The 21,049-nt window shown below is 38.7% G+C and overlaps 2 protein-coding genes across 4 annotated transcripts in view; one reads left to right on the plus strand and one right to left on the minus strand.

Moving 5' to 3' along the window:
- The window catches only part of LOC113039050 (zinc finger protein 501-like), an 847,435-nt gene that overhangs the window by 127,000 nt on the left and 699,386 nt on the right, over positions 1-21,049 (plus strand). The gene's annotated exons all lie outside the window — the stretch shown is intronic.
- LOC113041835 (uncharacterized) lies at positions 16,211-19,750 on the minus strand. Of its 2 annotated transcripts, XM_026200432.1 has the most exons (4): positions 18,613-18,791; positions 17,191-17,360; positions 16,729-17,050; positions 16,211-16,596 (listed from the first exon to the last, which is right to left on the minus strand). In XM_026200432.1, exons 1-4 carry the CDS (start codon positions 18,736-18,738, stop codon positions 16,585-16,587), a joined length of 630 nt encoding a protein of 209 aa, XP_026056217.1. In that variant the 5' UTR covers positions 18,739-18,791; the 3' UTR covers positions 16,211-16,584. The 2 variants fall into 2 exon arrangements, 1 of the variants encoding a protein (XP_026056217.1); XR_003275485.1 differs by lacking the exons at positions 16,211-16,596; positions 18,613-18,791 and adding an exon at positions 19,645-19,750 and having other exon boundaries at positions 16,611-17,050.

Below are 21,049 nucleotides of genomic sequence, written 5' to 3' on the forward strand. Positions count from 1 at the left end.
ACGCCCGTTCAAGTTGGAAGTAGACGCGTCTGCTACTGGGGCAGGTGCCGTTCTCATCCAAGAGAGTGAACTCGGAATTGAACATCCAGTGTGTTACTTCTCGAAGAAGTTTACGCCCTGTCAGTGCAGGTATAGTACGATCGAGAACGAAGCTCTTGCGTTACTTTTAGCATTGCAGCAGTTCGAGGTGTATTTGAGTGGAAGTGTTTCTCCAATTGTTGTCTACACTGATCACAATCCTCTGGTTTTCTTGGCTAGGATGTGTAATTCGAATAAACGATTAATGCGTTGGTCATTAATGGTGCAAGAGTTTTTTTTGGATATCCGACATAAGAAGGGCTCGCAGAATATTGTTGCCGATGCGCTGTCCAGAGTTCATGGTGCTGAAGTGTAAGATGTTGTATCGTGATACAAACTTTTTGTTTGTATCTTTTTGGTGTGGAGGTGTTACGAATAGATTCGCATGTTGCCAGGGTAACCCGCAGCCTGTGTGTAGGTTGTTTCCCTGTCTCTCTCTCTCTCTCTCCCGCTGTCTCTTTAATTGATTGCAGGTGTCGCTGATTGGGACTGAGCTGGTTGGTGACTGGAAGGATCGCAGCAGTATTTAAGCCACCCGGCGGAAGGAAACGTTGGCTCCCCGCTCTCCTGGCGTTTTCATAGTTGATCTTGCGGTGTGATCCGAGTTAGCGATAGATCGCTGTTGTAGACATTTGTTGTCAACCATTCACTCAAATAGTGGCTTGATTGTTATATTGCTTTATGTCCGGTGTTTCACTCCCCCTCCATGTTTAAGTGGCGCTTGGTAGGGAGGTGGCTGCCTGTTTGTTATGTTCGTTTTCTCCTGTTTATGTTGGCAGGGAGGTAAGCATTTGTGTTTCATTTCTTATTTGATTTTCAGGTTAGTTTGAATATAAAATTAGTTTTGTTTATTGTAATTTACTTTGGCATATTGCCCCTCCCGAAGTTATGATGTTTCTTTTGTTTATCTAAGTGAATAAATTTATTATTTACTCTTTAATTCCTGTGTGGTGGTTGAGATTAACGGGGATGAGAGCGGGGACCCCAGGGATCTTTCCTAGAGGGATCCCTGTTAATTGTTACGGGTTACTTTTATTAGGTCTTTGAGTAGACCTTTTAGTTAGTCATTCGTAACAAATGGGGGCTCGTCCGGGATATTGTTGCCGATGCGCTGTCCAGAGTTCATGGTGCTGAAGTGTAAGATGTTGTATCGTGATACAAACTTTTTGTTTGTATCTTTTTGGTGTGGAGGTGTTACGAATAGATTCGCATGTTGCCAGGGTAACCCGCAGCCTGTGTGTAGGTTGTTTCCCTGTCTCTCTCTCTCTCTCTCCCGCTGTCTCTTTAATTGATTGCAGGTGTCGCTGATTGGGACTGAGCTGGTTGGTGACTGGAAGGATCGCAGCAGTATTTAAGCCACCCGGCGGAAGGAAACGTTGGCTCCCCGCTCTCCTGGCATTTTCATAGTTGATCTTGCGGTGTGATCCGTGTTAGCGATAGATCGCTGTTGTAGACATTTGTTGTCAACCATTCACTCAAATAGTGGCTTGATTGTTATATTGCTTTATGTCCGGTGTTTCACTCCCCCTCCATGTTTAAGTGGCGCTTGGTAGGGAGGTGGCTGCCTGTTTGTTATGTTCGTTTTCTCCTGTTTATGTTGGCAGGGAGGTAAGCATTTGTGTTTCATTTCTTATTTGATTTTCAGGTTAGTTTGAATATAAAATTATAAATTTATAAAGATGTCTCAGAAGAGAGAAAAATAATAATGCTAAATAAAATGTTAGAAATAAGTGTATTTTTTAACATTATATTATATACAGACACATACTATAATATATACTAAATTCAATGTTTTTAAAACATCAACGTTCAAATAAACCACTGTAGTTCTTTCACAACTCCTCGCTAAAAATGTAACCAACATTTTGTTAACTTTATTGGTGTGACAAACAGGCCAGAGACAAGAGGAGTGCAGGTAAACCAAGGGTTCATTTGACAATGTGTGATGAGGATCGAAGGCAGGCGAGTCAGAGAGATAGATGAAAGTTCTGGGTATCTTAGTTTGTGATAATCTTGGGTCTGATTGTTGCAGGAATCCTGGAGATGAATGAGAATCAGGATCACAGGGACGTAGGACAACACTGGATGTAAGGAAACAACAGGTAATTATACAGGAAAGGATTCTGGTATTGTTCAGGTAGACACTGGAATACTGAGAGGAGTGAGAAGAGCTGGTGTTATTGATTAGTGATTGTAGTATTCGTGTGATTGGGGTCTGGTGTGTGTTGAAGGAGGTGACTGTGCTGACGTGAGGGACTGGGATGTTTTCCTGACAGTTGACAAGCTGCACTGTCAAAGAACTGAACTATTTGAACAGTCTAGGTAAAAATATTGTTTAAAGGATAAAACTGTCACCTTGAAAATGTTGTTACCTTTATTGACAAGTCGACTTTCATAATCTTATCACAAAACTGATGATAAACATCATTTGATAACTCTCATAATAAACTGATTAAGACTGACAACAGGCCAAAAAATAAAAGATACCTCTCTGGATCCTATGTACTTGCGTACTAACTGAAATTTATTTTTATTTTATTTTTTTTAAACTTGAATTTAGATTAATAATATATGACAGAGAACTGATACTCTGATAATATGCAAAAATAAAAAATAAAATAATAATAATAATAATAATAATAATAATATATGTAAAATAAAATATCTCAGCAGGGTTTATTTATTAATTTATTTCTCATTTTTTAATATAAAGTTACTTATAATACTTTTTTATCTTTATTTTATTAGGAACTTACTTGATGTGTGTTCAATGTTGTTTTCTGTCTAACAGCCCATACAACACAAAATAACTGAGTGTAGATCTCATCAACAGATCAGTGTGTAGTATATAGCTGATGTTTGGTTATTTTATGTAATGCTTTATTAGTTATTATAACTGTAAACTAGCATTCCCAGGGGATTTTTGTGTAACAGAATGCTTTAATAATCATGATGAAAACTTATGTTATCAAGGACACAAGTTCATAAACAGACTGCTAATAAAGTTTACATTAGCTGTTTAGATGTAAACAAATAGCAAGTTGACACACAAAAACACACATAGCATAACTAATGAGTGATTTACTGATGTGTACATGTAACGGAGGCCAGCGAGTAGTGCTGTGCAGGTAAAACCTCACTCCCCGATCTCAAGAGACGCACTAGCGACAGACGCTAGTGGCTGTAGCCATTTAGCCTCCTTGCTAGTGCGTCCGCCTCCCATGCCGGAGACCCAGGTTCGAGCCCCGCTCGGAGCGAGTGCGAGGAGCGTCAGAGAGGACCCGGGTGAGAGGGGTTACATTGGTGCCGTGACCCGGATGGGAGTGAGGTTTAGGGGGGTGAGTGTAACGGAGGCCAGCGAGTAGTGCTGTGCAGGTAAAACCTCACTCCCCGATCTCAAGAGACGCACTAGCGACAGACGCTAGTGGCTGTAGCCATTTAGCCTCCTTGCTAGTGCGTCCGCCTCCCATGCCGGAGACCCAGGTGCGAGCCCCGCTCGGAGCGAGTGCGAGGAGCGTCAGAGAGGACCCGGGTGAGAGGGGTTACATACACACCTGGAAAAGAGTTCCCTTTGCATACTACACTCGTATTGTAGTACTTTTCAATATGGGGAAAAGTCCTTTTTCTCAGATTTTTGGAGTCTTTAAATCATGCAATGATACTGCACGACAATGGTTCGTCGAGTTTGATAGAAACTAACCAGTGGCTGCGCGGTGGCACCATGAGAGCCTATGGTGAGCTCGCCTGAACCTGCCGAAAGCAGGTGGAAGCGCTGGAGCGTGAATGACACTGCTTCAGCTCTGCATCCCATGGTGGTGCTTCTAGTGTACCAGGCCAAGCTCATCTGCACCATGGACGAAGTGGGGCACAGCCCTACCACATTTAACCTGTTAGCCAGCACCCCCCATTATGGGACTCACAGCTGAAAGTGCTCTACCTAGGTTTCCTACTTCAGTGTGTTACAAAAATAATTTTGGTGTCTTTGGAAAGAAGACCCTTTGGCCTTTACTTTTTATCAACCAGAATATGAAAAGTTATAGACACTGAAGTGCCTTGAATTTTTTTTTTACCACACTTAAAAAAAAAATTTTTTATGAAATGAGTCCTGAAGCAATCTAGAAAAGTAATGGGTTGAAAGCCACATGTCCCATGAGTTTCTATTTCAAATCTGAATAAAATATCATGAAAACTGAGACTCCTGCAAATATTTTTCTGAGGCTATGTCTACACCGCCCACCCCCCAAATATAAGAAAATATATTTCCCAATAGTATTGAAGGCTTCTACAAACTATTTAGTCAGTAAAGATACCACTGCATAGCTTTTTTCAGTTATAAAACACTAGACACTTAGACATCATATAAGTGATTTATTTGAGCACTAGAAAAATACAATAAGAATAATTTGAGTAAGAAAAATAATAATAATATTAATAATAAAAAAAATATTTAACTTTGTTTGCCAATTACAGAAAATCCTGAGATTGCTAGAAATTCATCTTTTACAATGAATTACGAGGCAAATAAGTGCTGATGGCCACTTATACAGATGGTAATAACCCAAAGTAAATAATCCACTCTCTCTATTCATATAGACGCGTTCACTTTGATAGCCGTGATCATACTGTAATAGCGAGCTGATTTGGGCTGATTTGCACTCAAACAGATGGTAATCATGCAGATACATTCACATTCAACATAAAACACACTCTCACATATATAAAAACTGTTGAAAAATAAAACAAACAAAGAAAAAGGCGATCGCTGTAAGTTCCACCTCCATCAGCTGAAAGGTGCTTCAGAGCACGTCACGAGGGAGCGCCAAATTCAAATAAACAATCTTTCGCCTATCTTTCATTCATTCTTTTTTCCGGTGGATCGCCTTATTCTGTTTGTGACACTGTACGCTGCAAAACCATGCCGTGTTTTTACTACCAAGACACAGTTTCTGACCGTGAGTTTTTCCATAAACTCACAGAACTGAAATGTAAACAAAGGAATTATGATCCATATTACAACGTGATTGCTTCGTTGGACTAAACATGCTTCATGAGATGTCGTTCAGTGGACCCTTACCTTTCTAACTAAACTGGAATTTACAGCTGTGGATGTGTTTATGACTCGTTATTACGACGGATCTGGTATGTACAGCGTTTCTAATGTTCATGTTTGTATGTGTACTGCTTACACAAATGTAGCAAATACAGTCTTTATAAGCTTTTCATTGAAAAACAGCGATCTGTCGTCGATGCTTGAGGCTTAGATCTTTATAATGATACATAGTTTGTCAAGATTAAATTTGTCCCGTTTCATTTAATCTATTCATAAACACTGACACGTGCGAGTTGAGAGGCGTTCAGGACGAGGGCATTCTGGTGCTGGCTAACAGGTTAAGGAGTTGTGCAGCGCTACGGACCAGGCCCTGCGCTACTAAGGCCACTGCCCAGGCTATTGGGAATTTGATGGCCAGCTTGGTAGTGTTGGAATGACACTATACGGGCGGTAGTCTCGGCAGCTCGCAGAAACCTTTACACCTGGAATGCTCAAGAGGTTTCAAAAGATGCTAGGTCTCATGAGTTTAGCATCGCCAGCTCTGCAGCTGGGCCAGCTCTATGTTTGGCCACTACAGTTTTGGCTAAAACCTCAAGTTCCATTCCATTCCTGGTGGCATGCTTGCAACATGATCAAGGTGAGCCAGGCGGACAGTACAACCCTGACCCCATGGACAAAGCCCAAATGATACGAGCAGGGGGCAGTAGTGGGGATAGTTGGCAGGCAGAAAGTCATCTTCACGGATGCCTCCAAGACTGTGGGGCCCTGTGTGGAGGCCATCCGACCTTTGGCGTCTGGACGAGTACAGAAAGCAAGATCCATGGAAATGCTGGCTGTATTTCGAGCTATCTGCGCTTTCTTATCACACCTGGCAGGAAACCAGGGAACCGACTCTAGTTAGACAACATGACAGTAATGTTCTCAATAAATCGCCAACGTGGGCTCTCCTCAAACCCCCCATAACCCTATAGTGGGCCCTCGCTGAGGGTAGCACATGTCCAAGGAATTCTAAGCACTGGGGCGCACATGTTGTCCCACGTCAACTTCGGAGGAGTCAGATCCCTCCCCAAACTGTTCAAAGGATTTGGGACATCTTTGGGTGGGCGGAGGCCGACCTCTTCGCCTCAGAAGACAATTCTCATTGCCCAAACTATTTTTCAAAAGTCAAGGATGCTCTGGCCAAGGTTATCCTGATAGCCCCTTCTTTGGAGGAGCCAACCATGCCTCTCAGAGCTGTCGTAGCTGTCGCTAGCAGAGCCATGGCCGAACCCCTTAAGACAAGACCTCCTCTCTCAAGCGAACTGAACCATAAGGCACCCCAGACCCAAGCTGTGGGCTCTCCATGTATGGTCTTTCAACTGAAGTTGGTGGACCTCCCAGAGAGCATCATGAATACCATATTACAGGCTAGAGCTCCAGTGACAAGGCACCTCTATAGCCTTGAATGATCGGTTTTCACCGCCTTGTGCACACCCAGGGGTGAGGATCCATTCGCTTGTGACATATCTCAGATATTGTCCTTCCACCAAGACTTACTGTGTAGGGGTCATAATCTCTCTACCATTAAAGTCTATGTTTTTCACAGCCTCTCACGCTCCTATAGAAGCACTGTCTGTGGGTAAAAACAACCTGTTTTTTGTTTTCTGAAGGGTCCAGAAGGCTGAACCCTCCTCACCCATTCACGGTTCTTAGGGGCCTCAAAGGGCCGCCCTTCGATCCGCTTCAGACTGCGACTTACGTTCTCTGTTGCTGAAAACCGCTCTGCTAGTGATGCTAGCTAGAGCTGCACGATTCTGGATAAATTGAGAATCACAATTTTTTTTGGTCTCATATAGAGATCACGATTCTCCCACGATTCTGAACTAAATAAAATAATATGTGACAAAATATTACTGCTGCAGTCTATTTAAAAGTGTCTAATTAAACTCAATGAATTATTAAACATTTTAATATACACTAAGTCCAAAACGTTTTGAACTGTAAGATTTTTTTAATATATAATTCTCTTCTGCTCACCAAGCCTACATTTATTTTATCCAAAATACAGCAAAAGTAGTTATATTGTGAAATATTTTTAAAATGTAAAATAACTGCTTTCTATTGGAATATATTTTCAAATGTAATTGAACGATGCTGAAAATTCAACTTTGCATCACAGGAATAAATTATATTTTAAAATACATTTATGAAGAAAGCAATTATTTTAAATTGTAAAAATATATATTTTTTTAATTACTATTTTTGATGTACTCAGGATAAAATAAATGCAGGCTTGGTGAGCAGAAGAGACTTCTTTAAAAAACATTACACATTTTACGATTGAAAATTTTTTGACTGGTAGTGTATATATAATATATTTAATACCCCAATTTCTAATATTAAAATCACTGATTCAACAACTCACTCATAAACCTACTTGACTTGTTTCATTACTGGATGAATCCGGGTTTTTGAACGATTCTCTTGAAGGAAAAATACATTTTTAAGTGACTTGTCGCAATCGACACAAACGTTATTTCAATCGCAGTACTTTCAAAAGGGGATTTGCTCTATTTTGATCGCTACAATATAGACATCAATGTTTATATCTGAACTATAAACTTTATCCCGGTATTTATGTGATATTATAAATGACCGTAAGACAGAAATAATACTGTGTAGTTGAAAAGACAGTTCGTGAAGAGGTTTCTAAACCAAACACACTAACTGCTCTCTCTGTGTCAGCGGCAGTGGGAACATGGATCTGATTTGTTAGACTTTGCCAAAGGTTTAATAGACTCGGGGAATTGTTGTCATTTAGAAATGAGATCGAGAGGGTGTCTGAATCGAGATCACGATCTTTTAACGATTAACCGTGCAGCTCTAGCGCTAACATCGGTTAAGCGAGTAGGAGACTTACAGATGCTCTCTGTGAGTTTGGGCCTGTCAATCCAAGGTCATTATTTTTATTGTAATTTTTGGAAAGGTGTGTGAGAAATTGTGATTTATAGTTGGTTACAATTGTGATTGGTAAGATAATGTGTAATGAATTAACATATTTCTCAGCCCAACTATTTAATACTCTGTTTTATCAATTTATAGGGTTACTATTATGCATAAATAAAACACTTATGGTTGTATTTTATCTCAGTATTTCTGTATCCCCCCCCCCTTTTTTTGTAACATATATCATCAACATCTTCACTAACAACTACAGTTTAATTTATATAACTATATTAACCTATATAACCTTTATTAAACTATATAATTACATTAACCTTAAATATAATGTGGACCAAAAATATTTGTCATGTCTTTTGCAGTCATCATCTTCTCAAGGTCCAAACTGTTCATAAACTTCTGGTCATGTGACAATCTGAACTAACCATTTGACACTGCACATATTTAAATGATATCCTTTATTTTCCTATATTTGCAGAAAAATGCTCTAAAACATGGTCATTATGTTGACTGGTGGGATTATCACCTTTGCATGTCAAAAAAAAAAGAAAAAAAGAAAATCAGATGGTGCTCATCCCCTGGACACTGAACCGATTCACTGAACTGATTCCTGGATGATCAGATCATCACCAGATCCCTGTGAGAAACACACATATCATTCGTCTGATTCAGCTCTTAAATCATCATGTGATTCAGTGAATCAGTTCATTTATCAGTTTGATTCACTCACCTGTTGTCAGGAGGTTCACGCTGACGGATAACCTGTGCTTCCCTTTGAAAACACCTGAAAACACAATCTGATTACAATTTAATATACTGTATATTTAAGGATTGCCTGTTTATTCAGAAAGACTTTAAATCAAATTAATTCTCTGTTGAAGATGATAAAATAAATAAAACTTTGATTGGTGATGACATGAGCGCTTGTGAACTATAGTATAAGATATAATGACTAAAGAATCACCTGAAGATCCTTCTCCGCAGCAAGAAACAGATCAAAACCAGAAGAACAATGAGAATAAGGACAGAAATCCACCACCACTGATCTGAACACAAGAGAGACAACACATTCAGCTGAACGACTGAATACATACACATCTGATCAATAAAAATGATCAATACTGAAACACAGAAGCACAGGAGTTTACCTGAACGATGGAGAGTCACTTCATTCAGATCATCTTTACAAACACACAGTGATGATAAATATGAGTCAATATGAGAGAAAAGAGTGAGTGTGAATCAGATCTGTGAATAATCAGACGTTTATCAGCTGAAACTCACCTGAGTTTGGAGTCACTGCAGTTTCATTCCTCACTGAAAAACAGATTCACAATCATCATGATTCACTTGAAGATTCACACTAGATTCAGTTCAACACAGAGTTTACTGAAGTGTTTCTCTCACCTCTGAAGATGGTGTCCAGTCTGAACTGAGATGAATGAAAGAGCATCATTAATAGTGTTGATGAAAGATTAAATATGAGAATAGAGAAAAACATTTACTCCAGAAGCATCGCAGCGGATCTCGTGACGGAGTTGATTCACACAGTGAGACGTGACGAGACGATCAGAAGAGACAGAAACCACAGGAGCAATCAGTTTCTGAGGATCTGATGGATCTGCTATCAGACGATCATCCTGAACAAATCAAACACATCAGATCATGAGTGTGTGTGTGTGTGTGTGTGTGTGTGTGTGTGTGAGAGAGAGAGAGAGAGAGAGAGAGTGTGTGTGTGTGAGTGTGTGTGTGTGTGTGTGAGTGTGTGTGTGTGTATGAGTGTGTGTGTGTGTGTGTGTCTGTGTGAGAGAGAGAGAGAGAGAGTGTGTGTGTGTGTGTGTGTGTGTCTGCGTGTGAGAGAGAGAGAGAGAGAGAGAGAGAGAGTGTGTGTGTGTGTGTGTGTGTGTGTGTGTGTGTGTGTGTGTGAGAGTGTGTGTGTGTCTGCGTGTGAGAGAGAGAGAGAGAGAGAGAGAGAGTGTGTGTGTGTGTGTGAGAGAGAGAGAAAGAGAGTGTGTGTGTGTGTGTGTCTGTGTGTGTGAGTGTGTGTGTGTGTGAGAGAGAGTGTGTGTGTGTGTGTGTGTGTGAGTGTGTGTGTGTGAGTGTGTGTGTGTGTGTGTGATGCAGTGGTCTGAGGACAGAAACACACTCTCACCTGTGAGTACCAGAGCGGTTCACAGTCAGACTGATGGAAGAGAGTGAATCTGTCAGCAGGAACTCTGAACTCAAACCCGTCTCTGATCTGAATCTCATCACACGTCACATTCACACTGCGATCCATCATCCAACACTGACACACACACACACAGAGAGAGAGAGGGGGATTTCTGTGTCAAATAAACTTTCAATTATTGCCAACTTTCTATTTTAGATGCACATTTACAATGATTGAAGAATGTGTTGAAGCATGATGCAAATATCTCCAAGAAAACACAGTTATTCATGTGTGCTATGGCACTCAGTGTTTTGTTCAATCTGTCACCATCCACCAATGCAAAAGACCAACAAATACATTCAAAGATGGCTGCTTTTGTGTTCTACAGAAGAAAAGAAAGTGATGAGGGTGAGAAAATGTAAAAAAAAAGACAAAAAGAACCTTATGCAAACTCTTTCGTGTCAAGTTTCGTTTTTATCCATGGATCCCCCATTTAGAAGCTGAATAGTAGCCAACTATCCGTTCATGTGAAACGGAAGCACACAGACACAAACACGTGGTGATAGTTTAGACATTCGTACAGTACACAAGTGATTTTCCTCTGTTCATATGTGCTCGGTCTCTTTTCTCACCTCATGTCAGATGTGAAAGAATTGTGAAAACAATTCTTAGAAAGTTACACGACTCCAGCAGAAAGATGTGGTAAAATAAAATCATGGAGTCTGTGTGAGGACGTGTCCTTCCGCTGTCTTTACACAGATCACAAGTCCAAAACAAAGCACAAAACAAACGCAAACCACAACATCAATAAACGTGTAACCAGTATTCTTGATATAAAATTATAACACATATATAACAGAATATAACACATATTCTTGATGTGTTGTGTTTTTAACAGGAAACGCCCAAGTGGTTTCCTGCCTCACACATTAGTCACGATCACACATTATCTTAAAATAAACTGATGCTTTAAATCCAGCTCACTGTCTCATAAAAGGACACGGCGCAGAATCCAGATTTACATGCATTCACAAACAGATTTGATCATACGAATCAAAAATCACGCACCAGTGCAGTGCATAGTCAAAACATTTCTACACCCTTTTCTCCTCTTATAGTTGTTTTAGAAACCTGTTCAGCAGAGGTTGCTGCATATTGAAGAGTAACTGGTAATTGGTACCTGCAGAAAGAAGCTCGTCAGATCATCAGTCTTTTACAGTACAATACATGAGTTGAACACAGCAGGGATTAGTATTCATTATGCATTATTTCGTTTAATACAGCATTTAGTGGAGAGATTAGAACAAAGCAAAGGCGGGAGCAGCTAAAAATGGTGTCCTGGTGCTGTGTGGGTGGCGTTTATACTAAACAGTATGCATCACGTCCGAAGATGCACGACTCTAAGCGACTCTGGCTGAGCAGATCATGAACCAGAAGAAGCCTGATCAGATTAAAAAAAAATCCATTTGAGCCTTTTCGAGGCTTTGAGGGACAACAGTTATAGAATCTGTTGCATGGTATTTTAGGTCAAATAAAAATTTATAGGACTTTTAACACTGTTTGCTTAAAGTTGTGTTTGATGAGAAATAAAAGCAGTATCAGAAGGTCATGTGCAATCACTTGTGACACTAAAACTAATTCCGGTAACACTTTACAATGAGGTTCTGCTAGTTAATGATAGTTAATGTATTAACTAACGTGAGCAAACAATGAATAATACATTACAGTATTTATTAATCTTTGTTAATGTCAGTTAATGAAAATACAGTTGTTCACTGTTAGTTCATGTTAATAATGCATGAGTAAATGTTGAAATTAACATTAGCTAAGATTAATAAATGTTGTGTTCATTCTTAGTTCATGTTAACTAAAGTAGTTAACTAATATGAACATTATTGTAAAGTGTTAACCATATTCCTTCTGTGTGCAAACAGACTTGACAATAAAGCTCTTTCTGACTTCATCACACAGTTTGTGCTTAAATTACATGTACAAGACGAGCCTAAAGAAAGCCTTTTTAATGAGAGTTAAGGTACACATGTTTAAAAAAGAAGGTAATGAAATAAAAATATTCAGTGAAATAAGAAAAAAAATATTGCTATTCAGTTAATTAGTTCGAATCAGTTTCTTTGCTGTTTTTTTTTTTTGTTTTTTTTTTTGCTATTTAGTTTGTCTGAAATTTGTTTCATTAGGGCCTTTGTGCTTAAACGCGGCCTGTAAAGTCAATGCTGGGTCATTGCAGCCGGGCAAATAATATAAGAATAAGAATACTCAAAAATGAACACTATTAAAATACAATAGAATAATATATTAAAAGAGATAATTGAATATAGGAAGAAGAAAGAATAATGCATAAGTGGTAGAAATCATATAAACCAATAAAAACCTACTGTGCTGCTTTGACACAATTTGCATGGTAAAAAGTGCTATAAACTAAAACAATAAAATACAACTGAGTCTTTCTGTGTCTGCTGTTTGCCTGACATCAGCACTCTGATCAGGCCTGGTGTTATGTCCTTCATCCCTGTCTGGGCCTGCAACCTGACCCACCTGATGTTAGACTGAAACTAGTATTGATAAAGTTGATTAAAATAGTCATTTCTTGGTGAAACGCTAAACTGCATCTTGTTCATCTGCTTCAGGGTTAATGTTGGTGGTATGCAGCAAAGAGTCTCAGTGTGTTGTTTTCTCACTCCCATATTTGGCACTCTTCCCAGATCTGATAACACAACCAGTTCAGAGTATGTTTATCTGTTGTTTTAGTATGGTGGAACTGGATCACCCAAGGTCAGAAGCAAAGACATTGGTTAATAGAATGGGATTAAATACATAAAGGATATTTGTGTTGTTTAACATTTAATTATTGCAGGTTTGCGTCATTTTCCAAGTATTATGGATTATATTTCTTCATTTTGAGGAATACTGAATCTGTGTTGTTTTATTTTTATTTTTTTAGTGAGTGAGCTGAATTAATGCATATTCACATTTAAATCACTCGCGATCTCATGAAAGATTGGTGATAATCAATTAAATTCTCCACGCTGCACAATGACTCGCTGATTTACAACGCATCTAGTTATGATGAAATGATTCGTACTGAACTGAACAACTGAATAACAACAGCAACAACAACAAAACAGCTTAAAATCTCATTCTAACAATTCATTTGGATTCTCATTCACAATCTTGTGATTCGATTTGATTACTGATTTGAAGCAATGTAGATTATTTAGGTTTTTTTTTTGGGTACAGTACATGCCAAATTTTCTCAAGAAAAAAAAATGCTGTAAAATATACATGAGAATCATTTGTTACTACATTACTATAATATTGAATGTTAATATTACACTTTAGTAAGTTAAAAAATAAAAAAATAAAGTTGCAATTGCTTAATAATATTATATGCATATTACTGTGTATATATATATATATATATATATATATATATATATATATATATATATATACACACACACAGTATGCTCAATGCTTTACTTAACAAGCTATGATGGTTTGTGATTAGGATTGCACTCAAAGTTAGATACTAAGTGGTGTGTGTTTATCAGTATCAAATAAAAGTAGACTGAGAGAGTTCAAGAAGCCGAATAGTTTACAGTGAACCCACTCAACCATTCTTCCTGGAGACTTAGTATACAAGGCATTTCCTTGAACTTACATCCTGGTTTTATCTTCAGTGCTCTTCTATTACCCAACATCTTCTGAATGCTCTGCTGTTTTCCTCTTCAGTGAGTAATTAATGGTACCATTCACAGCCAGACTGCACCGTGTACATTTTCTGATCTGATGAGTCTTGCTCCTCAACACATTTAAAGGTGAATTTTGGTAATAATGGTAAACTTCAGTGATCGGAAATATCTTTTTTTAGCAGTATTACTATAATTAGCAAAGCTATTTGTTTGATTAACCTGTTAACCTGACAACCCATTATGGGACTCACAGCTGAAAGTGCTCTACCTAACTTATAATTGTAACAGTTTAACTACTTCAGTGTGTTACAAACATAATTGTGGTGTCTTTAGAAAGAAGACTCTTTGAGCTTTACTTTTTATCAACCAGATTTGATAATGCTCAAAAATATTAAAAGTTATAGACACTGAAGTGCGTTTTGAAGTGACATTTTTTTTTTTACCACACTTAAATATCTTTTTTTTTATTTGATATAAAAATACATGAAATGAGTCCTGGAGTAACCTAGAAAAGCAAAGCCAAATGTCTTATGAGTTTCTATTTCAAATCTGAATAAGATATCATGAAAAATTAGACTCCTTCAAATATTTTTATGAGACTATGTCTACATCCCCCACCCCACAAATATAAGAAAATATATTTCCCAATAGTATTGAAGGCTTCTACAAATTATTTAGTCAGTAAACATACCACTGCATAGTTTTTTCAATTATAAAACACTAGACAGAAACTTAGACATCATATAAATGATTTATTTGAGCACTAGAAAATTAAAATAAGAATAATTTGAGTAAGAAAAATAAGAATAATAAGAAAAATAAAAAAAAGATTTAACTTTGTTTGCCAATTACAGAAAATCGTGAGATTGCTAGAAATGCAGCATTTACAATGAATTACGATGCAAATAATTGCTGATGGCCACTTATACAGATGGTAATAACACAAAGTAAATAATCCACTCTCTCTATTCATATAGACGCGTTCACTTTGATAGCCGTGATCATACTGTAATAGCGAGCTGATTTGGGCTGATTTGCACTCAAACAGATGGTAATCATGCAGATACATTCACATTCAACATAAAACACACTCTCACATATATAAAAACTGTTTAAAAATAAAAGAAAGAAAGGAAAAAGCGATCGCTGTAAGTTCCGCCTCCATCAGCTGACAGGTGCGTCAGAGCGCGTCACGAGGGAGCGCCAAATTCAAATAAACAATCTTTCGCATATCTTTAATTCATTCTTTTTTCCGGTGGATCGCCTCATTCTGTTTGTGACACTGTACGCTGCAAAACCATGTCGTGTTTTTACTACCAAGACGCAGTTTCTGACCGTGAGTTATTCCATAACGGACACAAACAATTCTGTCGCTGAAGAAATGAAACGTAAACAAAGGAATTATGATCCATATTACAACGTTATTGCTTCGTTGGACTAAACGTGCTTCATGAGATGTCGTTCAGTGGACCCTTATCTTTCTAACTTATCCGGGGTTTACAGCTCTTGATGTGTTTATGACTCGTTATTACGACGGATCTGGTATGTACAGCGTTTCTAATGTTCATGTTTGTATGTGTACTGCTTACACAAATGTAGCAAATACAGTCTTTATAAGCTTTCCATTGAAAAACAGCGATCTGTCGTCAATGCTTGAGGCTTATATCTTTATAATGATACATAGTTTGTCGAGATTAAATTTGGCCCATTTCATTTTATCTATTCATAAACACTGACACGTGCGAGTTGAGAGGCGTTCAGGATGCCCACTTTCTGGTGTGGGCTAACAGGGTAAAAGTATATCAAGCATTTAATTTTCTTCATTCAAAGGAGAATTCGTTTTCCACATGTTGTTCCTCATTGTTGTGCCAGTTTTCAGACCATTTCTGACTACAATCCTGTCGCCTTCTTTCTCAATGACTTTTTATACTCAGTAAGTTAATTGAAAGTAGTTAGACTGTCCTACATCTATAGGACAAAACAAACCATATAGTAGCACAGCACACAGTGGAACTAAACCCTGGTGCTACATGACAACAACAGAGAACTGCTGCACAGCCTCTCATTGCTTTCTGGATTTGGTACTGTCATGTGTACAATTCTCATCTTTGGAAGGGTCACTTCCATCCCGACTTCTTTTTAGGAATCAAATGAATGACATTGTGGTCTGACCGGCCAAGCGGGGGACTGCATTCAGATCTATAAGCCCCTGGCACATTCCCATAGCACTGATCCAGGGTGTTTACTGTATCTGGTTGGGCATGTGACGTATTGCTCCAGGTCTAAGAGATGAGTGATGTCACAGCGGTTGAAATCACCCAACAAGAAAACAGGACCACCAGGATACTGCTCCAGAACATCATAGTAAACACCAGCGATGTCTCTGGCGGCTTGACTCATATTAGTTCCTGGAGGGATATACACATGGATGAAGGTAAGTGGTGGCGCATCCTCAGGGTGGTCATGTGGTCTAATGGACACGACCATTAACTCATAATCAGGAGTTATAATGATGTTTTCCACCTCCACATCAGTCGCCCAGGCCTCATTCACAAGCACCATCAATCCCCCTCCTCTACGTTTCTGAGTTAGCCGTGCATCACGATCAACCCGGTAAGACCTATATCCCTCGAAGCTAATGCTGGGCGAGTTCCTGTTCAACCATGTCTCTGTGAAGACATCAGATCGGAATTAATGTTTTCCACATCTTCCATCATTTCTTGGAGCTCCTCTATTTTGTTCGGAAGAGAACGCACATTAGACATCATTATTTTAGGAAGGCGGAACTGAAATTTCTTTACTTTTGTTTTAGACTTGTGTGGTGGTTTCCTCGGAAAAGCAAGTTTCCTCTCCTGGTTAAGACTCCTGTCTATAGTTGAAGTAGCCTCCTTCTTCCGTCTTTTGTTCTTGTTGTCACCCGATTTGTGTTGTCCTGTGGAGCAATTCTTAGTTACTCCTATGTCTTTTGTGCATAGGAGAATAAACTCCTGTGTCTTCGTGTCCTGCTTTTGGCTCTGTGTATACTCCATACAGATGGTGCCTCGTGTGTATATTTGAGATCCAAACATCTCCTGAGCCAAATCAATGTGACACTCCATTTCAGGGATTTGATTGAGCATCTCTCTGAAAGATAAATTTAGAGGTGATGGAATCTAGCAGTGAGTCGAAAATACAAGATCTACAGTATTATTATTGTGTTAAAGTAAGCAGTCTTACTCATGACCATTTACATTAAAGGTTCAGAGAAACACCTATGTACTTACTGCAATTCATTCAATGGCTTTTTTAATTTCTTCACAGTCTCAAGGATTTCTTTAGCTTTTGTCTTCAGATATGTGCTAGCTTCAGTCTGATGTTTGTTTTTAATCAGTTCTTCACAGTTATCAATCAGATCAGGAAATGTTAATATCAGCCCAAAGATTCCTCCTGCGGCCTGCAAAGATGTAAAAATTATACATATATATAAATTCCCAGAAACCATGTGGGGGGGACATATAACGTGTAGAACCACCTTTAGCAAGAATTATTGAAGGAAATGTTTCCTTTAAGAGTTATCAGTCTCTCACATAATTTTATGGCCCCACTCTTCTTTACAACATTTCTTCGGTTAATTAATGTTTCAGCACATTCATCTGTAAGTTTACCCCTCTGTAATTATTTCCTCCCTTCTTATTCTTCTTCTGTCTCGCTCACTCCTCCCTTCTGTGTTCTCTCTCTCTACCTCAATGTATACACACATATGCACACATGTATATTTCCTCATGAGTTCAGATATTCAAGGAGGACGCGGGCTATAGGCCCGAAGGTTATTGAGTTTAGACTGACTGAACTGTATAGTTCAGTTAAGATAAGTTATCTTTGTCCAAGTACTGCACAATCACTCCAAGTGCTCACTCCAACTCACTCCATCACTCAGCCAAGTGCTCCTAATATGTCCAGAACTTCCTGGCCATACTTCCTTTCTATATAACATACAGATGTAATCTACATCCTGTGGGCACTATAGAGGCAGCAGGAAGGACAACCCTTGTTTGCTAGAAATTCCTATGTGATGTAGTGTACAATTCTTATTGGATAAACTACTACACCCCCCTTTGCAATGCAACTATATAATGTGTGGCACGTCCTGATTTTGCTGAGTTAGATGTGTTCCTAGGTCAACATATTTTGTTGACCCTGGAACAACATTTTACTCCAAAAATGTATTCTTGACCACATCCCTGCACCTTAACCTAACCTTAACCATGAGTAATCCTAAAATCAGAGGAAAATGATAGATGAATGACACTGATGTACAAGCACCTAACAGTGATTTTAAGCATAAACTATAAACTTGTTCTTCAAATCTGATTGGTTAATCACAATGTTGTTCCAGGGACAACAAAATGTTTGTCCCAGGAACATGTCTCACTTGGTAAAATCAGGTTCTGCATAATGTGTGGATGTAATAATAAACCTTGAAGTTGAAGTTTTGAACAGACAAAATGGATCCATGTTCATAATTCTTTCCATGAGCTCATGCAAGAACTGAGAACAATTGGACGGCATCCAAAGATAAAGAGCTGAGAAAAATATTATCTTAACATTGGCCATTCCACCACCTTTCCTTTCTTCAATCATTCAGATGTTGATTTTGCCTCTGTGCTTGGGTATAGTGTCCTGTGGCATGACCAACTTCAACCCACCTTAATCTGCTGGACAGACGGCCTCACATTTGTCTCTAGATTATTCCTGTATGAATTGGAGGTCCTCGTAGTCTCAATGACTGCAAGTTTCTCAGGTCCTGTGTCTGCAGAACAAGCCCAAATCATCACCTCTAAACCAGCCCTGGGCTGAATTTGTTGGGACACCTTCTCTTAGGAAGATTGGCGGACTGTCTTAAGGCCGTTCATTTTTAAACAATTCTTCTTACTGTGGAATGGGTGAATTTTAAATTGTTGGGTCTACTTCTCTGCAGTATTGTCTGTTGTCCTCACTTCACCTGAGTAATCGAGAACACCAGACTGCCAAATGCTGCCAATTACTCTTTTAAGACTGAAAGTAGGACGGATTCACTTTTTCCTACCCACCTGGTTTCTGATTTCTGTGTTTGTTGTCAACTGAGGTTTTTATTGGTTCTATAAAGTGGTGAGGACTTCGCAATTGTTATTTAGACCCTGATGATGAAAAAACATACTGTACTGTTTATACATATATGTGTGTGTGGATTATATCTATGAAAAAATACCTGGCCTGTTCCCTTTAACAACGCTTTCAGTGAAACATCAGCCATTTCTTTAGTACTTTCACAAGAAGTGGAGCATAATATTTTGTCCTTTTGTTGCTGTGTTTTCAGAAAGATGGCAGAATATCCAAGGTATGCTATTAAAGAACTGAGGTGCAGAAGAATGCGAAAGTCTGGATTAAACGCTGGATATGCTGTGATGTGTATACAGGGCCATCACTTCTCAAGAGGTGCTAGGCGACTGAGGGGCAGATCTCTACCACTGCGTTTGGCCAAGGCTCTCAGGATCTCGCTGTGATTTCACACTGCACGTCATCGGAGGATGACACCTCAAACGCCTTCATTCTCACACTCCTTCTGGAGTTTCTCCTTGAGCCTTTCGATATTGTCTGAATCTGCCTGATTTTGTCAGCAGTCTTCTCTGCATTTTTCATTGTTTCACTAGATTTCCATTTCTCCACAAGCGTAAGTATAAGACTAGTTGCAGTACCACTCCGACTGTGATTCCAGCTGCCAGTGCCAGCGAGGGTAAAGCCAGGCCTCCAGTCAGAATTGTTGCAATGCCTGTCCCAACAAGAGTGGCAGACCCAAGCACAGTAGCTGTGTTTTCCCACCAACTGGCCTGCAGTCATCGCCTCCTCATGTCCTCCAGCTCGGTGGCCAAAGCCCTTGAAGATGATCTGCACATCGCTCCTGCTGATCAATCCAACGGAAAGAGCTCTTCACACCAGTTCGTCTGCCACACCCATAGTACAAGAGGAAAACGGAGGAACTTGCAATTAGAAAAAAAACGGTGTTATTTCGATCTGAAAAATACAATCAATTCTGGAAATGTTGGGACGTTTTTTAAATCGTAAAACAAAAGTGCTGTAAAAACAGCAGTGATGGCATAAGTTTCAAAATGTGATTTAATCGTTTTAACAAAATAAATGTAAATATAAAATGAGTCTGATGGTGAAACAATGGAAAAGCCTCCATCACAAGAAGACTTGAGCAGGACATTTCTCATTGTGAGTTTTTACTCTATTTAATCCACTCTGGCAGACATAAATACATCAGTAATTAATCACACACTGTAGTTTAACAGAAAATTATTATTTGGCAATTAGTAAGTTAAAATTAATTATAAATAAAAAAACTAGCTTGTACAACACAGAAAACAGCATTGTCTTGACTTGATTCGATAACACAAAACAACTACAGTGTTTAATAGGTCAAAGTAGAAATGGCAAATTTGTAACATGCAGAAGACAAATTTTGCATGTTCAGATTTTAATAGATTATGATTAGGTTTAAAAGAAATCAATTAATCAAAAGTTTTATTTTTTCTTTTTTATCAGATTTTCTTTTGAGTCATGACCCATAGCCTCATTCCCTGCTGTCTTATTGTTTTTGCAGTTTGCAGTTGCAGGTCTGAAGAATTACCCACATTGCTGTAAAAGTTAAACCAAGTTAAGATCACCTTGTTCATTTTAGAACATCCCTAATTCAACTATAACCTTTGTGAGATATAAATCATAACACAAAACATGCATTCAGACTAACCAAAACTTTCTAAGCTTTATTCTGGAAACATCCCATGAATCAGAAATTATTTGTTTTAATAAAAGTCAAATAAGAAATAAATGTAAATGTAAAAGAGTCAGACCTGAGGAAAACTGTGATCCAAACAGCAAACTGAGGTTTCTGAAGGATATTATATTAGAGATGTGTCTTGTGCTCTTGAATTCTCTTGCTGGACTCTTGCATGGGATTGATTTATTTAAGTGTACTCCTGTTACGCAACACACATGTCAGCCAATCAGAAAGGATCTGAGTGCTACAGAGATATCCGAGATAGCCTGCTCTCCTTCCAGAAAACCACATGACTTTCAGGACAAGGCCACAACGGAGGGTGG

This window comes from Carassius auratus, chromosome 1 (genome assembly GCF_003368295.1).
Source record: "Carassius auratus strain Wakin chromosome 1, ASM336829v1, whole genome shotgun sequence".
Lineage (NCBI taxonomy): Eukaryota > Metazoa > Chordata > Actinopteri > Cypriniformes > Cyprinidae > Carassius > Carassius auratus.

Coding starts and splice junctions, on each gene's coding strand:
- LOC113041835 (XM_026200432.1), bottom strand. CDS start 18,738: ATGATTTGGGCTTGTTCTGCAGACACAGGACCTGAGAAACTTGCAGTC. Junction 17,361..18,612: donor CGTCTGTCCAGCAGATTAAG/GTGGGTTGAAGT, acceptor ACATCTTTGCAG/GCCGCAGGAGGAATCTTTGG. Junction 17,051..17,190: donor AAGCCATTGAATGAATTGCA/GTAAGTACATAG, acceptor TTTATCTTTCAG/AGAGATGCTCAATCAAATCC.